Source organism: Girardinichthys multiradiatus, chromosome 11 (genome assembly GCF_021462225.1).
Source record: "Girardinichthys multiradiatus isolate DD_20200921_A chromosome 11, DD_fGirMul_XY1, whole genome shotgun sequence".
NCBI classification, from domain to species: domain Eukaryota; kingdom Metazoa; phylum Chordata; class Actinopteri; order Cyprinodontiformes; family Goodeidae; genus Girardinichthys; species Girardinichthys multiradiatus.
In genome coordinates this window covers 2,333,411-2,350,889 of record NC_061804.1, presented here as the reverse complement: position 1 = coordinate 2,350,889, position 17,479 = coordinate 2,333,411, and the positions used below count along the sequence as shown (strand labels likewise).

Sequence of the window (17,479 nt, the reverse complement as noted above, 5' to 3'; positions counted from 1 at the left end):
TTACTAATTGGCTGCACTGGGTTTTATTCAGGAGTATCATGGTAAAGGCGGTTGAATAAATTGAAAACATTGTATCTTCCACTGCACAATTATGTGCTACTTTGTGCTGCGCTGACATAACATTTGCAAAATGACAATGTGAAAAATCTGTTGCGCTATGATTACTTATGCAATGAGCTGTAGTTGCATCTAAAGAAAAGCTGCAGTGAAGGAGGATTGAGTGGACTGACGAGTGTCCAACAAGCACCTGGACCATCTCTTGCCAAGATCGAAAGATTCCTGCTGACACCGGTGCAGAGCTTGCTCAATATTGGTGTATGTGCAGATATTGACACGGGGGTCCTTGCTGGCTTTTGAAAAACATCTAGGACTGGACAGAAATGCTGTAGAAAGTACCAGGATGGATGGATTATTTTGTCCTGAGTTGAACAAGGAGACCACTGAGTCCTGTCTGGTGCCAGGAGTTAAGCTTCCTGATCTATTATTTTAAACGACTCTTCTTTCAAATATTTGTTTCTTCAAGCGCTTATAAAAGGCATGAATTATTCTCCATAAAAGAATCAGATTTTTTAACCATGCCTGCAAACATCATACAATCTAAAGCAAAAGAATCACACAAATAACATTTCTGAAATATATTTTCATCTTTAAAAGGTCATCTCGAAACATTCTCCACATTTTATCTACCTTAGATGGATGCATATTCCCCAGTTAGGAAAATAGAAAAAGACATTTAACATTTGAGTCCAAATGCTACGAGAACGTGCTGCTCCACGGTCTGAGTCTCCCCTGTCGGAGCTACAAGTAAACGCATCAGAAGAGCGTGGACTTGGGAGCTTTAAGTACTGCTAGAAAAGATTAATACATCACCCTGGATTAAACGTTCAACACTAAAATAATACATTCATTGTTATAAGAGTTACATCACTTGGTGCTGTGGAAGGTAGGAGATGAACATTTCCTTCATGAATAATTAGGTTCTAACATGTTAACGGATCAAAGGCCAGGCTGTGGTGAAGTTGTAATTATGGTGTGACCACAGAGATCCGGTTCCCCAGGCTTCAACACTGATTAGGACGGGATAAAAATGACCAGAGCTGATTGAGAACTTAAAGCTCCGAAGCTGCAGGTTGTCACTGGCCCTTCTTGGGCGTGTCGGGGATGCTCTGGGTCAGAGGGGTGAGGCTGGTGAGCAGGGTGTGCCGTTCGTACTGCTTCGTCTGCCTGAACTTTGAGTCGGTGCTGTGGAGCCGATCCAGAATGCCGAAAACCCCGTAGCACTGGTTGAACCTGGAACCAGGAGAGACGTCAGGCTGAATTTGATGACTGAAAGCCACGTTTAGATTTAAAAAGTCCTCACACCCCTGTTAGAAAGCCTTTTGTGATTAATCATGAGATAAATGGTACATATTAACAGAACCTAGTTGGGTTCAGTAAAATGACAGAGCGCCTAAAAGGAGAGGATTCTGTGTGCAGAGACGGGCTTCATGATATTGTTGAACATTGAAACCAACCTCATCTATCGCAGTTAATCCACATTTTACCTCCTTTCAATCATCATGATGCCCTCTCCATGTTCTGTGAGCTTCAGCAGCTCCACGCTTCAAATCTAAAAATACCTAAATGTCCAGAATTATTCATACCCCTGGCAGATTGAGAGGAGATTCTTTTAGGAAACTAGATAGACATCTTTCCAAAGATAAAACTATGGAAAGCCTCTGTCCCATCATCCTAATCTTTCACTCATTCTAAAAATTCAAGTCTGGACTGTGGCTAGGCTGCTCCAACATGTTAATATTACTTCCAGTCAGAAGATGACATTAAAAGATGACTACAGCAATGCATTTCTATTATTCTGGATTTCTATGCAGTTTAACAGTTTTTATTACAAATCAAACTTTTCCAGATTCAGCATTTTTTTTGGGGGGGGGGGAGTGGTGGCCTAGTGGTTAGAACAGGAGGTTTGTGTTCCAGAGGGGACACAAGGGGCCAGGTTCATATCCCACAGATTACCAATCTGGGTCCCTGAGCCTCAGCCCCAGAATGCTCCCTGGGCGCCACACAATGGCAGCCCACTGCTCCCTGTAAGGGTTAGGGTTAAATGCAGAAGACAAATTTCATTGTTATGACCAATAAAGATGATTATTAGAAAATTCAGCGTGTTTGAGTAAAAGTATCATCTCTGAATCGATAGAATAGTAGTCAAGTCTTATCTGCAGGTTTCATAAATAATGACCCAATCCTGAAACTGGCTTTAGATTTCTGTTGTGTAGTGGATCACTGGTCATACTGGTTTTCTGGCAGCTGGACCAACTTGGATCAGCTCTATTCTCAAACTTAGAACTCAAGGATATGATCTTCCTTGTTGGAAAAGTCAAAAAAAATAAAAAATGTTTCAGTTTCAGAACCACAGGTCCAGTTCAACCTAATTTATAAGTTCTCTAGAGACAAATTAAGTAGTAAGTGGTCCCTTGTCTGAGTTAGTACATCAAAAACCAAAATACTGAAGGGTGTAATGTTAAAACTGGTGTGTAAAACCAAAGATAAAACATTTAAATTTAGTGTAAAATCAAAGAGAAAAATCACTTAAAGTTAACCGTTTGCATAATTCAAATGTTGAATTGACTGATCTTAAGCTAATCTATAAAAAAACGAGTTGAACTCCAAAACTGATTAGATTTTTGATGTAAATGTCAACCATTTTTCCTCATAGCTTTAGTTTGTCATTCTTCTTGTTTTTTGTTCTTTCAGTCCCTTAACACGTCCACCCTGGTTTAAAAAAAAGGGACAAAAGGTCATTTAACAATTGACTTGGTTAGGCCACTGTGTCTTCTGGTGTTGAAAATGTCTGTTCTTTGTCAGCAAAAGCAGGCTTCTCATCAATCATCTTTAATAATTAACACTAACCAGTCCCAAAAAAGCTGAAGGGAAACAAAGCAAACAATCAGCGATAGATTATCCGGGTCGGAGGGAAAAATTGTCATTTTAAATCGCATCAACTTCTATCTAGTCATTATTTTACATATTTTACAACTTGGCTTGAAATGTTGGAGTAAAAACTCACCGGAGGTGGTGGAAGTCGTGGAACTCGGGCGAGGGCAGGAAGGGGAGGTGGTAGCCGCAGTGGGAGATGGTGGTGCTGACCAGAGCCACACAGTACCACATGGAGGTGGTGGTGATGTGTGAGCCCAGAATCACTGGCCCGATTACCACAGGCAGCATGTTGGAGATCTGACAACAAAAAAAGTTCAGCGAGAAATGCTGAAAGCAGCTTCTGAGCATGATTTTATTCCCACCACATGATTTGTCTGTAACAGCTCAAGAAAGTATGATGGTTTGTTTCATGCATGTAAGATTTCGGCTGATTGATGACTGAAAATATTTTATTAAAGTTTGGCAGTTCCTGTTAGCATAAACTTTAACATGGAATTTAAACCACCACCTCTGATTTCTAGCCTGAAGAACCGTGGATCAGGACCAAGAATACAGCAACATCTTGGCAACATGTGCTTTCTGTTGCACTAAAACAACGTTATACTGACAACTACAGCCATTAGTCGAGAGGAGAGAAGGGAGGCTTTACCACGTGCTCCAGAGGATGAGCGTAGATGGAGACGACTCCGATGGGAGCAGTCCACTCATGGTGCTGTTTGTGGAAATGCTTGTAGAGGCTGGGATGGTGGAACAACCTGGGGAAAAAAATAAAAGGCATATACCAGCATGAAAAATCCACGGGATGGTTCATCATGATCTCACAAACCAAGCCTGATCATTTCAGCTGTTTGGCAGCATAAACTGAAGGCTCCCTGCCTGTGCGTGTAGTAAAACAGAATTTCCTCCAAGATGGAGAAAACCGCCAGCTCCATGAGGGCCCAGTGGAAGGTAGGTAGCTCTGGGCCGCAGGCGTCGCCTCTCCAGCTCATCAGGAAGTAAATGCCCACCACCATGGGTACAGAGATGAATACCTGGTTGAAGAGCACGGTCTTCACCGCCTGTCTCAGCTTCGTAGGATCGACCTGCAAGAAGAGATGGGTCAGAACCAGACATCTTCTCTGAAAATACACCAGCAGCTGCATTTCATTTACATCAAATTGAAAACTCATATTTCAATTTAATGTTAGACACTCGGGGACTGTTTTAGTCCCTTTACAAAATAGACGAACTGGTTTGTGTAGCACATTAAACTACTGGTCGGCTAGAACCCATGGAGCCTCCTGTGTGTTTATATGAGAACGGTGTACATCCATCGTCAACACAGACCAACTTTGTTCTGATTTAGATCAAAGTTTGTGTTGAAGTGGTTTATTATTGTAGGCATGTGGGTTTGGGACCATTCTGACAGACGGGGAAGATGAGGTCCATCCCGGGTCCAATGAACATGAAACGGGTCGTTTTAAGCTCATCTCATGAATGATGAGTAATAAAAACAATCTCAGCGCATCACAGAGTGTGAGATTTCAACACCAGATTGTATGTAGCACAGCCTACATAATGATAATGACATGAGAAATATCATTATCATTATGTAGCACAGCCTACATAATGATAATGACATGAGAAATATCATTATCATTATGTAGCACAGCCTACATAATGATAATGACATGAGAAATGTCATTATCATTATGTAGCACAGCCTACATAATGATAATGACATGAGAAATATCATTATCATTATGTAGCACAGCCTACATAATGATAATGACATGAGAAATATCATTATCATTATGTAGCACAGCCTACATAATGATAATGACATGAGAAATATCATTATCATTATGTAGCACAGCCTACATAATGATAATGACATGAGAAATATCATTATCATTATGTAGCACAGCCTACATAATGATAATGACATGAGAAATATCATTATGTAGCACAGCCTACATAATGATAATGACATGAGAAATATCATTATCATTATGTAGCACAGCCTACATAATGATAATGACATGAGAAATATCATTATCATTATGTAGCACAGCCTACATAATGATAATGACATGAGAAATATCATTATCATTATGTAGCACAGCCTACATAATGATAATGACATGAGAAATATCAAAGAAAAGATCAAAACAAAATGTTGTTCCTTATTAAGACCAGAGGGTTGTTTTTCTTTAAACGTAGCTGAATGTACCATGCAGCAGTGATAAAAATAATAATGATACTTTTGGGGGTTAGTATTAGCAAATAATAAGTCTTTGTGGGATAAAATGTTCAACCTCCAAATGTTCATGGAATATGAAACATCACATTTTTTAAATGAAGTCATGTTATTTCAAATGATTTACTTTATCCTGCTGATTAATAAACTAAACAAGACATATTTTAAAGAAACAAAGTCTGATTTTTGCGATCCAAGACATTTTTGCACTTTTGCATTATTCTAAACAAACAAAAAGGTATTTTAAATTGCAGTCAGGGGCTGCACAAAAACATTCCAAAGGCCGCAAACGGCCCCTGGGCCACACATTGGGCACCATGTGTTTAAGTAATTATAAAGCACACTTTGATTTAGTAATCACAATCAAAGTGTTGCAATGGCCCAGTCAAAGTCCAGACTATTCTAAATACTGTAGTACCTTAAGAGAACCGTGCAGAACTGAATGTCGGCAAATCTGAAGGAACTGATGGGTCATGAAGAGAAATACTTTCATAGCATTGATGAATCACCTTAACCTGTGCACCGTGTTCCTGTTTATAATCTCTGATAAGTAATCAGTAATGTCACAGTTTATCTCTGTGGTGTGCAACAACATCTGTTAATCAAACATAGTCAGCGTACTTTGCCCAGACACACCGGTACATCATATCTGCATCTGCTAAGGCACAGATGTGACCCGTCAGTACCAGTATAATCAGAACAATTTATTAGGATTAGTTGCTCCAGGAAGCTGCTGCACTTTCCTCTGTCAATATTCCTTGTTTATTGGAGAAGTACATTAAAAGGAGACAGTGTTCATAAAGAGAGAGGAACCTACTGGACTATTCTTGTCCTCCTGGATGCGGTAACGAGTGATGAAAGATGGTTTACCAGAGGTGTCCACCAACAGCAGGAGACCGTTTAAAACCCAGAACGCTGAAGTTGGAACCAACATGGTTCCTGTAGGGCATAAAACAAGAGTGATGATGGAAATTCCTGTTAAATATGTCAATACAGATTTCTCCTGGTCATGGAGAACACAGTTCATAGAATAACCGGAAACTAGATAGTCCCCCTGGGTTCATTAACGCTTTCTAGGAACCAAAACAAAAAAGGAACCAAGAGGGAAACGCCCGTTGTCCTTCAATTATTTGGAAAATCTAGTCCATCTTCAGGGACTTATCAGTTCAACCTGGAACAGAATATTTTAGTTATGGTCCATTTGATTTAAACCATTTGGGAAAAAACAAAAAAACACTTTAGGTCACATCAAAATAAGTTATCAGTATCAACCAATAAAGCTTGTTACAGGAATTGTTCTGTGAAAATGTTCTCCAAGCTGGATAACGTACGGCTGGTTTAGTTTAGAAATATAACATGGAAGACCATTATGTAGTTTTTCCATGCAAAAAGAGACACATTCAAACTTCCCACAACAAATATGAAGCGTTTTCCTTATAGTGCGTTAGGTTTGGAGCTCATCTCTGGCACAGATAATATCTGTATTCAGAGCAAACCAGTTCATGACACTACAGTGACATTTACCAGAGGGAGTCAACACCAGAGGTCATAACTGACCAGAACTTCCCTTTTCTGCTCGGTATCAAACACAGGAGGCCTTCTTTGCAGCCTCATCATTCCCTAAACAAACCCTTGTTTACATCTCATGGGATTTAACTATGTGTTTAATACATTTTCTTCCCATTATTTCTAAACCTGATTCAGACAAAGTCAACACAGATCAATGAAGACAGCCACATCTGAAGGTTTCACACCAACACAAAGTATGTGAAGATACAAAAATGGCCAGTTAACATGTGATCTTAGAGGCAGATCGGTGAGTCCGATCTTGACTTTATAAACACAGTCAACACTTCTCATTTCAGAACAATGACGAGTTCTGCTAGGTGCAGCCTGGCTTTCCCCAAGAAGTTACTTTGACAGTTATCTTCTGCCTCTGTTTTAGTGAAACGACAATACTTCCAAAAGTAGGGATGCACAATACATTTCCATAAACACTTGTATCGGCCAATCATTCTTTAACATATGGGTATCGGCCCGATAAGTGTAACTGGGCGGATGACAATAACCGATGTTTATGTCCATCTTGTTGCGTTAGTGTATTTGTTTTGGCAGAGCGAGGGGAGGGCGTTGGTCATGTGGTATCCGTTTGGTCATGTGACAGTGATACTGATGCAGTGCTGGATTGTTTAACTGAAGCAGAGAAGCAATGTCAGCAGTGTGGTTTTTCTTCCAATAGTGTCAAAAGGGTAGGGAAAAAATATATAATGAGTATTAAATATCAGTCATCACCCATAACTGCAATATAAATATCGGCTATCAATATCGGTGTATATTTTCATATCTGTGCATCCCTACCAAAATGGCAAATAAATGAATCAATAAAATCTTAATTTCTTACCCAGAAAGAACAAAGCAGCATCATGACCTTCAAATGCCAGGTACACCTTGGTCCACATGTTCTGCCAGAAGTCTCCTGAAGCTCCCCAGAATTTCTGAAGGTGCCTGTTGGAAGAAGTCAGTCTAAGTTGAGAACTACATTTCTTGGATGGTCATGTTTGTTCTGTTTTCTTAATGAAAAAAAAAAAAAGCATAAAATCAGCCACTCCTTGAACCGCCACCTTAACGTGGTGGAGGGGTTTGAGTGCTCGAATGATGTTGGACAAGCCCGAATAGAGAGACGCGAGGCCATTCCCCAGGGGGCCCACCACCTGCAGGGGGAACCATGAGGGACTGGGCAAAGAGGATCGGGCAGCGGACGAAGGAGGAAACCTGAACGACCTGATCTCCAGATGCTTAAACTGTCTCTAGAGATGTGAAATGTCACTTCGCTGATTTAGCAATACACAAACCCGACAAAGCCTTAAATATTGGCAGCATTAAACTATTCTGATTGCAGTGTCTAATGTTGGTCAAGTTAAACCAAAATCCACAGAACAAGTCCAGAAAACTACAAAACACACAATAATTATCCTCCGAAAAAATGAACAAATAAAATAAAGCACTAAATGGATGTAAACAACTTCTGATGTATTACCTCCTTACTGTGGCTAGAAGGGCTACAGTTTCAACACTAGCATGTTCATAAACAAGAACAATGTGGGGATGTTTGGTTTGAGTCGATTTAGTTTTATTTCAGTCAAGGTTGCTATATCCTTTATCTACTACAAGTAGGACCTGGAAGCTCCCTTCATTCAGTGTTTACAGTAAAAATTACAGTTAAATGCTAATAACTAGATATTGCACCGCTACCACAGTATATCTACATTTTCAATTATTATAATAGGGGCAGTAAAGATTTTAGCCTCTGGCTAATTTCCCTCTCTTGTCCCTATGAAATGAATTAATTACCATTATGATGCCAAAAGCTTTGAGTTCTGCATTTAGCTGGTACCATTTTTATAGCTTTGATTTATTTACTGAAGACAGGAAACTGATATTATAAAAAAAAACACAAAAAAAAACCTATAAACCCAAATATTTAAGTTGTTTAATTATTTTTACAATGGCATATCTATCACTAATGACATAATGATAAAGAGCAAGTTGAACTAATAACACTAAAATACATAGAAAGAAATTTAGTTTGACCTCCTATTTTATACACTGATCGCCAGCATGAGATTTTAATGCTTACAATAAAATATTCCCTTGCTAACTAAAAAATATTCCTACGTTAATGGGGAATTATACCTATATTTTTATCCGAGTTTTATCATATGGATTTCAGCCTCTAATTTATAGTTTTTATCTCACCATTTACTTTATTTGCTTCTAATCTAATCTCCCTTTCTTGTTGTTATGTAGAATCATGTAGTAGTCTGGGTAATACCATGTCACACCCGTTTCTTTGTCTTGACCAACCCAATGCTTTCCACTTCTAACCCATCATGCACTGGGCTCAGGCCTGGCCTGTTCTGGTCTTTCCAGTCCTGCCCCGACCGCTACCAGCCATTTCATTTCTGTTATTGTTTACTTCCTGACATTTTATCCTTTTTTTGTGCATGTATGATTTTGCCCCCATGTTGCTGCTCATGTTTTGTGATGTTTGTACCATGTCAGGGAGTTGCCGAAGGCAGCCAAGAATAATATTCCGGATCCGATGACAAAAGCAGCTTTCTTCACAGAATCCCACAGTCCTCCGGTGCCCTCCTGGGGAAAAAGACAACAAACAGTGGGAACGATGCTTCTGTACAGGAGAATCTGGTGATTTTTGGCTGTATCAGAATTTAGAAAACTAACAAAATTATGAAACAAAACAACTGTAAGACTGCAAGTAGTTTCTACAGAGGTCACATGTTTTCACAAGTATTTAACACAAGTATTTCTGCATTTAGGTCATGCACAATAATGGGGAAAAGCAAAGCCAAAATATTCTTAATGATGAAAACAGCAGCACACATAAGATGCTACTGATTTGAATTATAACTCCAGTTTTAATCCATTGTTGAACTGAATATTGATATCCATGCAGAGTTACATTTTCCACTGAGAAACAGGATAAGTCCAATCAGCGGGAATTAAAGCAAAGCATTCAAGTCACATTCTTCAGAAAAGGCCAGCTTTTACCCAGGCCACCTTCACAGTAACCATGGCAACTGTGAGAACAATGTTACCCAACTTTTAGGAGGGCCTCAGGACTCGAGTTTCTGATTTTCCACTTCTTTTTAGAGAGACTACTGAGATCACTTTTTATAGATGTAAATTTTCAACAAATTACTGCATGAACTCATCTGTACAAAGTAAAAGTCATCCTGAGCTTTTGTCTCAAGCTGAGCCTGTTGGCAAATATAACTGGTCCAAATAGAGATGCAGTTTAAAAAAACAAAGTAAGGTGGACATTTTTGTAACAAGAACATTAAAAACACATATATACTGTGTGTAATAAACAGTGGGTTGTGATGACAAGAATAAGACTTTTAGGTAATCTACCCACTATTTAGGTGCAAATTATGTTTTTTCAGAAAGATTTTCAAATGCTGAGGAAGCAGAAACATGACGACACTTAAGATGCAACAGGTTACTGATTGCTTTTTAAAGCCATGCAAACAACAACAATCTTCCCAACATTATTCCCAACAAACTACAGATCCGTGCTGTAACAAATCTCAACAGAAGGCAAGAAAAGAAAGCAAACAAGAGACGAAGGTCTGCACCTGCAAGGATCATGGCTCACCCATTTGTTCACCTGTCAGTCTGCCTGCTTTCTAACTAGCAAGTTGAATAATTGTTTTCTAATTAACATTCTTGCATGTGGAAACTGCATATTTATTACATAATATGCATCAAATACAGTCCTGTGTCGTGGTTAACAATGATAGTAAAACTAAAACACACAGCTACGGACTACTGCCATCTTTATTAAATTTCTTAAATACTGACATATCGTTTAAAAAAAAAAAAAAAAGAAACATGCCAAACTTATATTAGTGATTGGCCGGTTATTGGTATTAAAAAGGTTTTAAGAAATTACCATAAAAATTCTGTCATGTTTCTCTGAATCGGAGAATTTACATTTTTGCCAAGTCAACTCTTAAATTAATAAGGGGTTTGGTAATTGGTGCAGGAGACAACAAACATGTTCATCGCTACACCAAAGGTAAAGATTAACAGCAATATAAACATATGTACACAGTATAAACTATACAATGTGAGAAGCTGAAAAGTATTTAAAAGTTAAGGGAATCAGTGAGTTTTTTTTTTTAGGGTGGATAAAATAACCGCTCCGCCCCTCCCTCATCTGTTGCTGCACACTGCCAGTTAGCTGACTGAAAGAATACCTACTATAATCTTTGATCAATGCTTATAAGAAAGCCAAATTCAGTGGTTTAGAAATATCTCTTGGTTACAAAAAACAAACACAGAGTTATACTGTGTAAACGACAGTAGCGCCGCCTACTGTTATTGCTGTTATTGTTTTTAAAACTACAGTTAGAAAGCTAAGATCAGCATGTCTGTTAAGCAGCAGATTGCAGGCTAGCAATAATAAATAACCAGCTGTTATCAGATAACTCTACTCCCAGTTTTACAGTACAAAGCACAAAGTCAAAGCACTTGATCAGTGCTTTTAAATTTAAATGTGTACTTCTTCTACATTCAAATCAAATTAATTATTATACTGTAATTATCAATATATTTAGTAGCAGTGTAAAAAGTGTTGTTTTTCTGTTTTAAAATGTTGTGAACATATTCAACATTTTTTAATACCATAATACCATGAAACTTTGCTATTTTTACTCAAGGTTGTCACACCATGAGAATCTAATACGGAGCCATGCTTTGTTTGGATAACAAGATGTTGTGCTCTCTCTCTCTCACCTGTTGGCCGCTGCCTGCTGAGCTCCTCTCAGCTCTCCTCCTCTCTGCAAATAGCGAGACAGTTCATCTTTTATTTATTTTTTTATTTTTTACAGGCAAAACTGGGACAGTTTTACAACTGCTGTGAATGTGGGGAACAGGGTTACCACATGTTAAAATAAAAATCCTCCAAAAAAAAAGACAGGTGTGCAGCATCTACAAAACTGATAGCAGAAGATTAAAGGGTTATTTTTAAAGTTTAAACTTAAAATACCCAAAAACATATTTTGGTTTATGGTTTTGATTTGATTCTGGTGGTAAAGGTTAGGAGAATAAAAACACATTTGCAATAGGTTGCTATGCTGAAAGACCACCTGTTATTTTAGCACAAAAACATGACTCATCACAGCGCTGTAATTTTATCATTTTAATATCTTGAACCATCTTTCTTTATCTTTCCATGGTACAATAATCATCTAAGTGTTGCGTAGCCTGAAAAAAAAAAAGAAAAAAGAAAATCAGGGCTGCAGGATTACACATGATCCTGTTATAATCCATCTTTACAGTGATTGTGCTTTTCCATTAGAATTTTCAGGGCATCAACACACCATGTTCACTCCATTTTTCTTTTCATAAAAAATAAGACACAAAAGCAAAAAGCAACACATTATTAATATTATCATTATCAACAAATCTATTAAAAAGATGGTGGATTTACCTGTTCATCGTTTGGTGTAAAACTATAAAAACTTTTCATAAAATAATTGTCAGACAGACATTATCCCTATCGTGACTGCCAGATGAAACACCAACTCACCACTGTCAGCCGTCTCCACCATGTTTCGCTCCAGTTTTCCTCTCTGTTCCTCCTGCAGCCAGCTGCTACATGAGTTCACTGCCGCAGCTTATTTACATCTAATGGACGCTCCTGATTGGCGTCTTCCTGGTCAGCTGACACAGACAAAACCCGGAAATTAGTTTCCCGTCTCGACCGCTGTGTTTTCCTGCAGGACCACGTGATGCATTAAGGTGAAGGTTGAAACTCAGCTTGGAAACTGCTTACTTTCTAAAAATGATTGCAACATATGTAGGGATAAAAGTACATGATAGTACACTGGGATAGGTTGATATTTTTAATTAATGCCAAGTTACACACTTAAACCACCGCTACAAGAATTATAGTAAGGGAAATTATTATTTGATCCTCTGCTGACTCTACAAACAAATTAATAGTCTCTTATTTTTATTTTTAGCTTTCTTTAATAAATAAGCCCCAGACTGAGGGAGATTGACCATCATCTTGAACTTCTACCATTTTCTTATAATTGCGGCAACAATTGCTGCCTTCTCACCAAACTGCTTGGCTATTTTTCTGTAGACCATCCCAGCCTTGTCTAGGTCTTATTTATCCCTGATGTCCTCACACAGCTCTCTGGTCTTGTCCATTGTAGAGAGGTTGGAGTTTGTTTGATTGAGTGTGTGGACAGGTGTCTTTTATACAGAGAACGAGTTCAAACAGGTGCAGTTAATACAGGTAAGGAGTGGAGAACAGGATGGCTTCTTAAAGAAGAACTAACAGGCCTGTGAGAGCTGGGACTCTTACTGGTTGTTAGGTGATCAAATACTGATGTCATGCAATAAAATGCTAATTAATTAAAGACTTCTACATGCTTTGCAAGTAGGAAAACCTGCAAAATCGGCAGTGTATCAAATACTTGTACTCCCTATTGTATGTTATGTTGCTTGTTTTTTAGTTTAATAATATTGAATTAAAATTGCCTGTGGGTGCCTATAAACTTTAGACGAGAGTTGAGAGATTAGCCAGCCTGAAAGAAATCACTCTCTCTATTTTATGTTGTCACAAATTAAACAAATGATATTTTCAACCGTTGTTGAGATAGGAAAACTTTACTGGCCGTCCGTTAACTCTTACATTACTCCTCACCTCTCATCGACTCTTTTTATTTGGCACCCCAAAGGACAATCCTCAGTCAGAGATCAGTTGTACGTTTCCACAAGTTTATTAAAACCAGTCTGAATTCAGAGGAGGAGACATCACACTTACACTGGTACCTGGAAACGTCTGTGTGTCGTCTCACTGGGGGCTGCGTTACATTACATTTTATACCCCACGTTGTTGTGCAGCACCTTTTTTCAGTTAGATACACAATCATTCTATCTGTGGATGTCTCCCCAGCAACAGGATAATAAAAACAGAGATACATTTCATCATTTAATAAAGAATTGATTCCCATACATCTTCAGGACATTTCGGGGTGGAATAGTTATCAGAAGGTTCGGTTAGCACAGAGAGGAGAACCATGCCTCCCCAATATACTGCCGGCTTCTCACGATACAGACAGAAAACACCTGCAAGCTTTAACCTTGAATAATAAACACTCATTGTGTTATAATACTAGAGGCTACTGTTAAGGTTTTTTTCTAACTATCAAAAGCATAACTAAAACTCCTAATAAAAATCAATCTATAAACAACAAAGTCCCAAATATATCTTAGTCTTAGCTACCAATAATAAGGCATTTATATTTCCACACCGTAAAGATAAAGAACCCTGAAGATTGGAAAGCACCTGCCCTCCAAACACTGGACGTCTATGAACATCTTATCTTTCATATCTATTTAGGCTTGACCAGTCCTTGTATTTGTTAAGTCCAGAAAAATATGTAGAAAGTTAAACTTTTTAAGCTCATACATCCAAATTTATCCCAAACAAATACCGTCAGCTTTGATTAACTGATGTGATCGATCCCATTCACCTTTCAACCACATATATAGATATCATTAAAAATCATTTTGAGGACATCTTTTCATTTTTTACCTTCGCTCATATTTTCATGTTCTTTCAACATTGTCTTGTCTATGTCTATTAGATGAAACGTTTCTTGGAAGTTGTATTTTTGTGAGTCCCCAACAGGTCTTGTGATTTTATCTTAAATGGTCCAACCTAAAGCTTTAAAGTATTTATCAGAATTATCATGCATGCTGCAGCTTTCCACAATAAGAGAGTTGATGCCTGAGACATTAACTTTTCCATTGTATGTCTTAACATATTCAGCTATCAGCTGACCCTCCCTAAATGAGCTGAACTTCAAGCCTGTCTGCTGCTGCTAATACACGTGACTCTATTATCAGTCATAATCAATGTACACTCTTCATCTGTTGACATAACAAGTCTGGAAATTGTAGCTCAGACATCATCCAGAACAATGTTTTTAAACATTTTAAACTATTTAAGCATTAATCTCATCTTATCGCAACAGAATGGATTTTCATGAGTACGTTTTTATATTACTGCACAGTCAAAACATTTATGAAATCATTTATTCTCTCGTGCTTTACAAGTGGCACCTGTATAATGAAAGAGTAACCACGTGAGCTCATTCTCTCTGACTGAAGTGATACTTTAAGTGTGTTTACCAGTCCTCTTCACCCCCTGCTATCACAAAATCCAAAACACACGACCAAGTTAACTTTGGAATGACCCAAAAATTAACAACATGAAGGTTTTGGCTAAGCCTAGACAAAGTTCAGACTAAAATCCTGTTGAAAGGCTCTGGAATGACCTCAAACAGGCTGTTGAAACTCAAAAACCTTATAGTGTGACTGAAAAAAATAGTTCTAAAAAAGTGGGCCACAATGTCTGTTTGGTGATGCAAAAGATTGACTGGCAGTTATTGCAAACACTGGATTCTGGTCGTTTCCACCACTGGTTCAACAACTGCCCTCTAAACTACATAGGTGGGGAAAATTACTTTTTTACATTGGTAAGGTTGGTTTGGAAAGCTTTTTCTATTCACTAATAATAAAATTTGTTAGACAACCCGAAACATTTAAGTGTGACAAAGTTGCAGTCCTCTTTATGAAGTGGCAACTATAGCATTTTACTTGAAATTCTTGCATAATCTGTCTCCCTCTTATTGACACGTATTTTGCCTCCTTTCTCCCAATTTCTTTTTCTTATATCTTCACCTCTTTAGGTTCTCTTCCACCTTCTGCCATCTCACCCGGATATATTGTTCATCTGTGAACAATATATCCCATGGGGACTCTTGCATGAGGTCATCTGCCAACCTTTTAAACACAACAGCAAAAAGATGGGGTTCAGAGTTGATATCTGATATAATCCTACATCCACTTAGAACCCATGTGTCATTCCTAGCACACAGCTCACCACCTTACGGCCTTTGTCTTGCCCGTTTTACTGCAGATACCTGCTTTTCAAAGTAGTCATAATGAGCCTCTTCCAATGCATTAAGCCATGCCATTGCTCTGTCCCAAATACATTGAATAACACTTTCCTATATCTTCAAGGTATGACTCATCAGCTTTATAGTTGCACCTACAATTATTCACCCCCCTCCACATTAGGTGTGTTAAAATATATAAACTAGCTTATGTTTGCAATAAACCACTCAAACCAGAACAACTGATATACAGTACAGACCAAACGTTTGGACACACCTTCTCATTCAAAGAGTTTTCTTTATTTTCATGACTATGAATATTGTAGCTTCACACTAAAGGCATCAAAACTATGAATTAAATCCTGTGGAATTATATACTGAACAAAAACGTGTGAAACAACTGAAAATATGTCTTATATTCTAGGTTCTTCAAAGTAGCCACCTTTTGCTTTGATTACTGCTCCGCACACTCTTGGTATTCTGTTGATGAGCTTCAAGAGGTAGTCACCTGAAATGGTTTTCACTTCACAGGTGTGCCCTGTCAGGTTTAATAAGTGGGATTTCAAGCCTTATAAATGGGGTTGGGACCATCAGTTGTGTTATGCAGGAGGTGGATACAGTACACAGCTGATAGTCCTACTGAATAGACTGTTAGAATTTGTATTATGGCAAGAAAAAAGCAGCTAAGTAAAGAAAAACAAGTGGCCATCATTACTTTAAGAAATGAAGGTCAGTCGGTCCGAACAATTGGGAAAACTTTGAAAGTGTCCCCAAGTGCAGTCGCAAAAACCATCAAGCGCTACAAAGAAACTGGCTCACATGAGGACCGCCCCGGGAAAGGAAGACCAAGAGTCACCTCTGCTGCAGATGATAAGTTCATCCGAGTCACCAGCCTCAGAAATCGCAGGTTAACAGCAGCTCAGATTAGAGAACAGGTCAATGCCACACAGAGTTCTAACAGCAGACACATCTCTAGAACAACTGTTAAGAGGAGACTGTGTGAATCAGGCCTTCATGGTAAAATAGCTGCTAGGAAACCACTGCTGAGGACAGGCAACAAGCAGAAGAGACTTGTTTGGGCTAAAGAACACAAGCAACAGACATTAGACCAGTGGAAATCTGTGCTTTGGTCTGATGAGTCCAAGTTTGAGATCTTTGGTTCCAACCACCGTGTCTTTGTGCGGCGCAGAAGAGGTGAACGGATGGACTCTACATGCCTGGTTCCCACCGTGAAGCATGAAGGAGGAGGTGTGATGGTGTGGGGGTGCTTTGCTGGTGACACTGTTGGGGATTTATTCAAAAGTTATTTATCATTTATTTTTCAACAGGACAATGACCCCAAACACACCTCCAGGCTGTGTAAGGTCTATTTGACCAAGAAGGAGAGTGATGGGGTGCTGCTCCAGATGACCTGGCCTCCACAGTCACCGGACCTGAACCCAATCGAGATGGTTTGGGGTGAGCTGGACTGCAGAGTGAAGGTAAAAGGGCCAACAAGTGCTAAGCATCTCTGTGAACTCCTTCAAGACTGTTGGAAAACCATTTCAGGTGACTACCTCTTGAAGCTCATCAACAGAATACCAAGAGTGTGTGGAGCAGTAATCAAAGCAAAAGGTGGCTACTTTGAAGAATCTAGAATATAAGACATATTTTCAGATGTTTCAAACTTTTTTGTTCAGTATATAATTCCACATGATTTAATTCATAGTTTTGATGCCTTCAGTGTGAAGCTACAATATTCATAGTCATGAAAATAAAGAAAACTCTTTGAATGAGAAGGTGTGTCCAAACCTTTGGTCTGTTC

The 17,479-nt window shown here is 38.6% G+C and overlaps 1 protein-coding gene across 1 annotated transcript; it reads right to left on the bottom strand.

The window, feature by feature from the left end:
* Positions 1-620: 620 nt before the first annotated feature.
* On the bottom strand, positions 621-12,404 carry faxdc2 (fatty acid hydroxylase domain containing 2). Its single transcript, XM_047379380.1, has 9 exons — positions 12,288-12,404; positions 11,492-11,535; positions 9,228-9,325; positions 7,575-7,678; positions 5,991-6,112; positions 3,811-4,016; positions 3,584-3,689; positions 3,065-3,231; positions 621-1,290 (listed from the first exon to the last, which is right to left on the bottom strand). The coding sequence occupies exons 1-9, from the start codon at positions 12,307-12,309 to the stop codon at positions 1,134-1,136; spliced, it is 1,026 nt and encodes a 341-aa protein (XP_047235336.1). The 5' UTR covers positions 12,310-12,404; the 3' UTR covers positions 621-1,133.
* Positions 12,405-17,479: the final 5,075 nt, after the last annotated feature.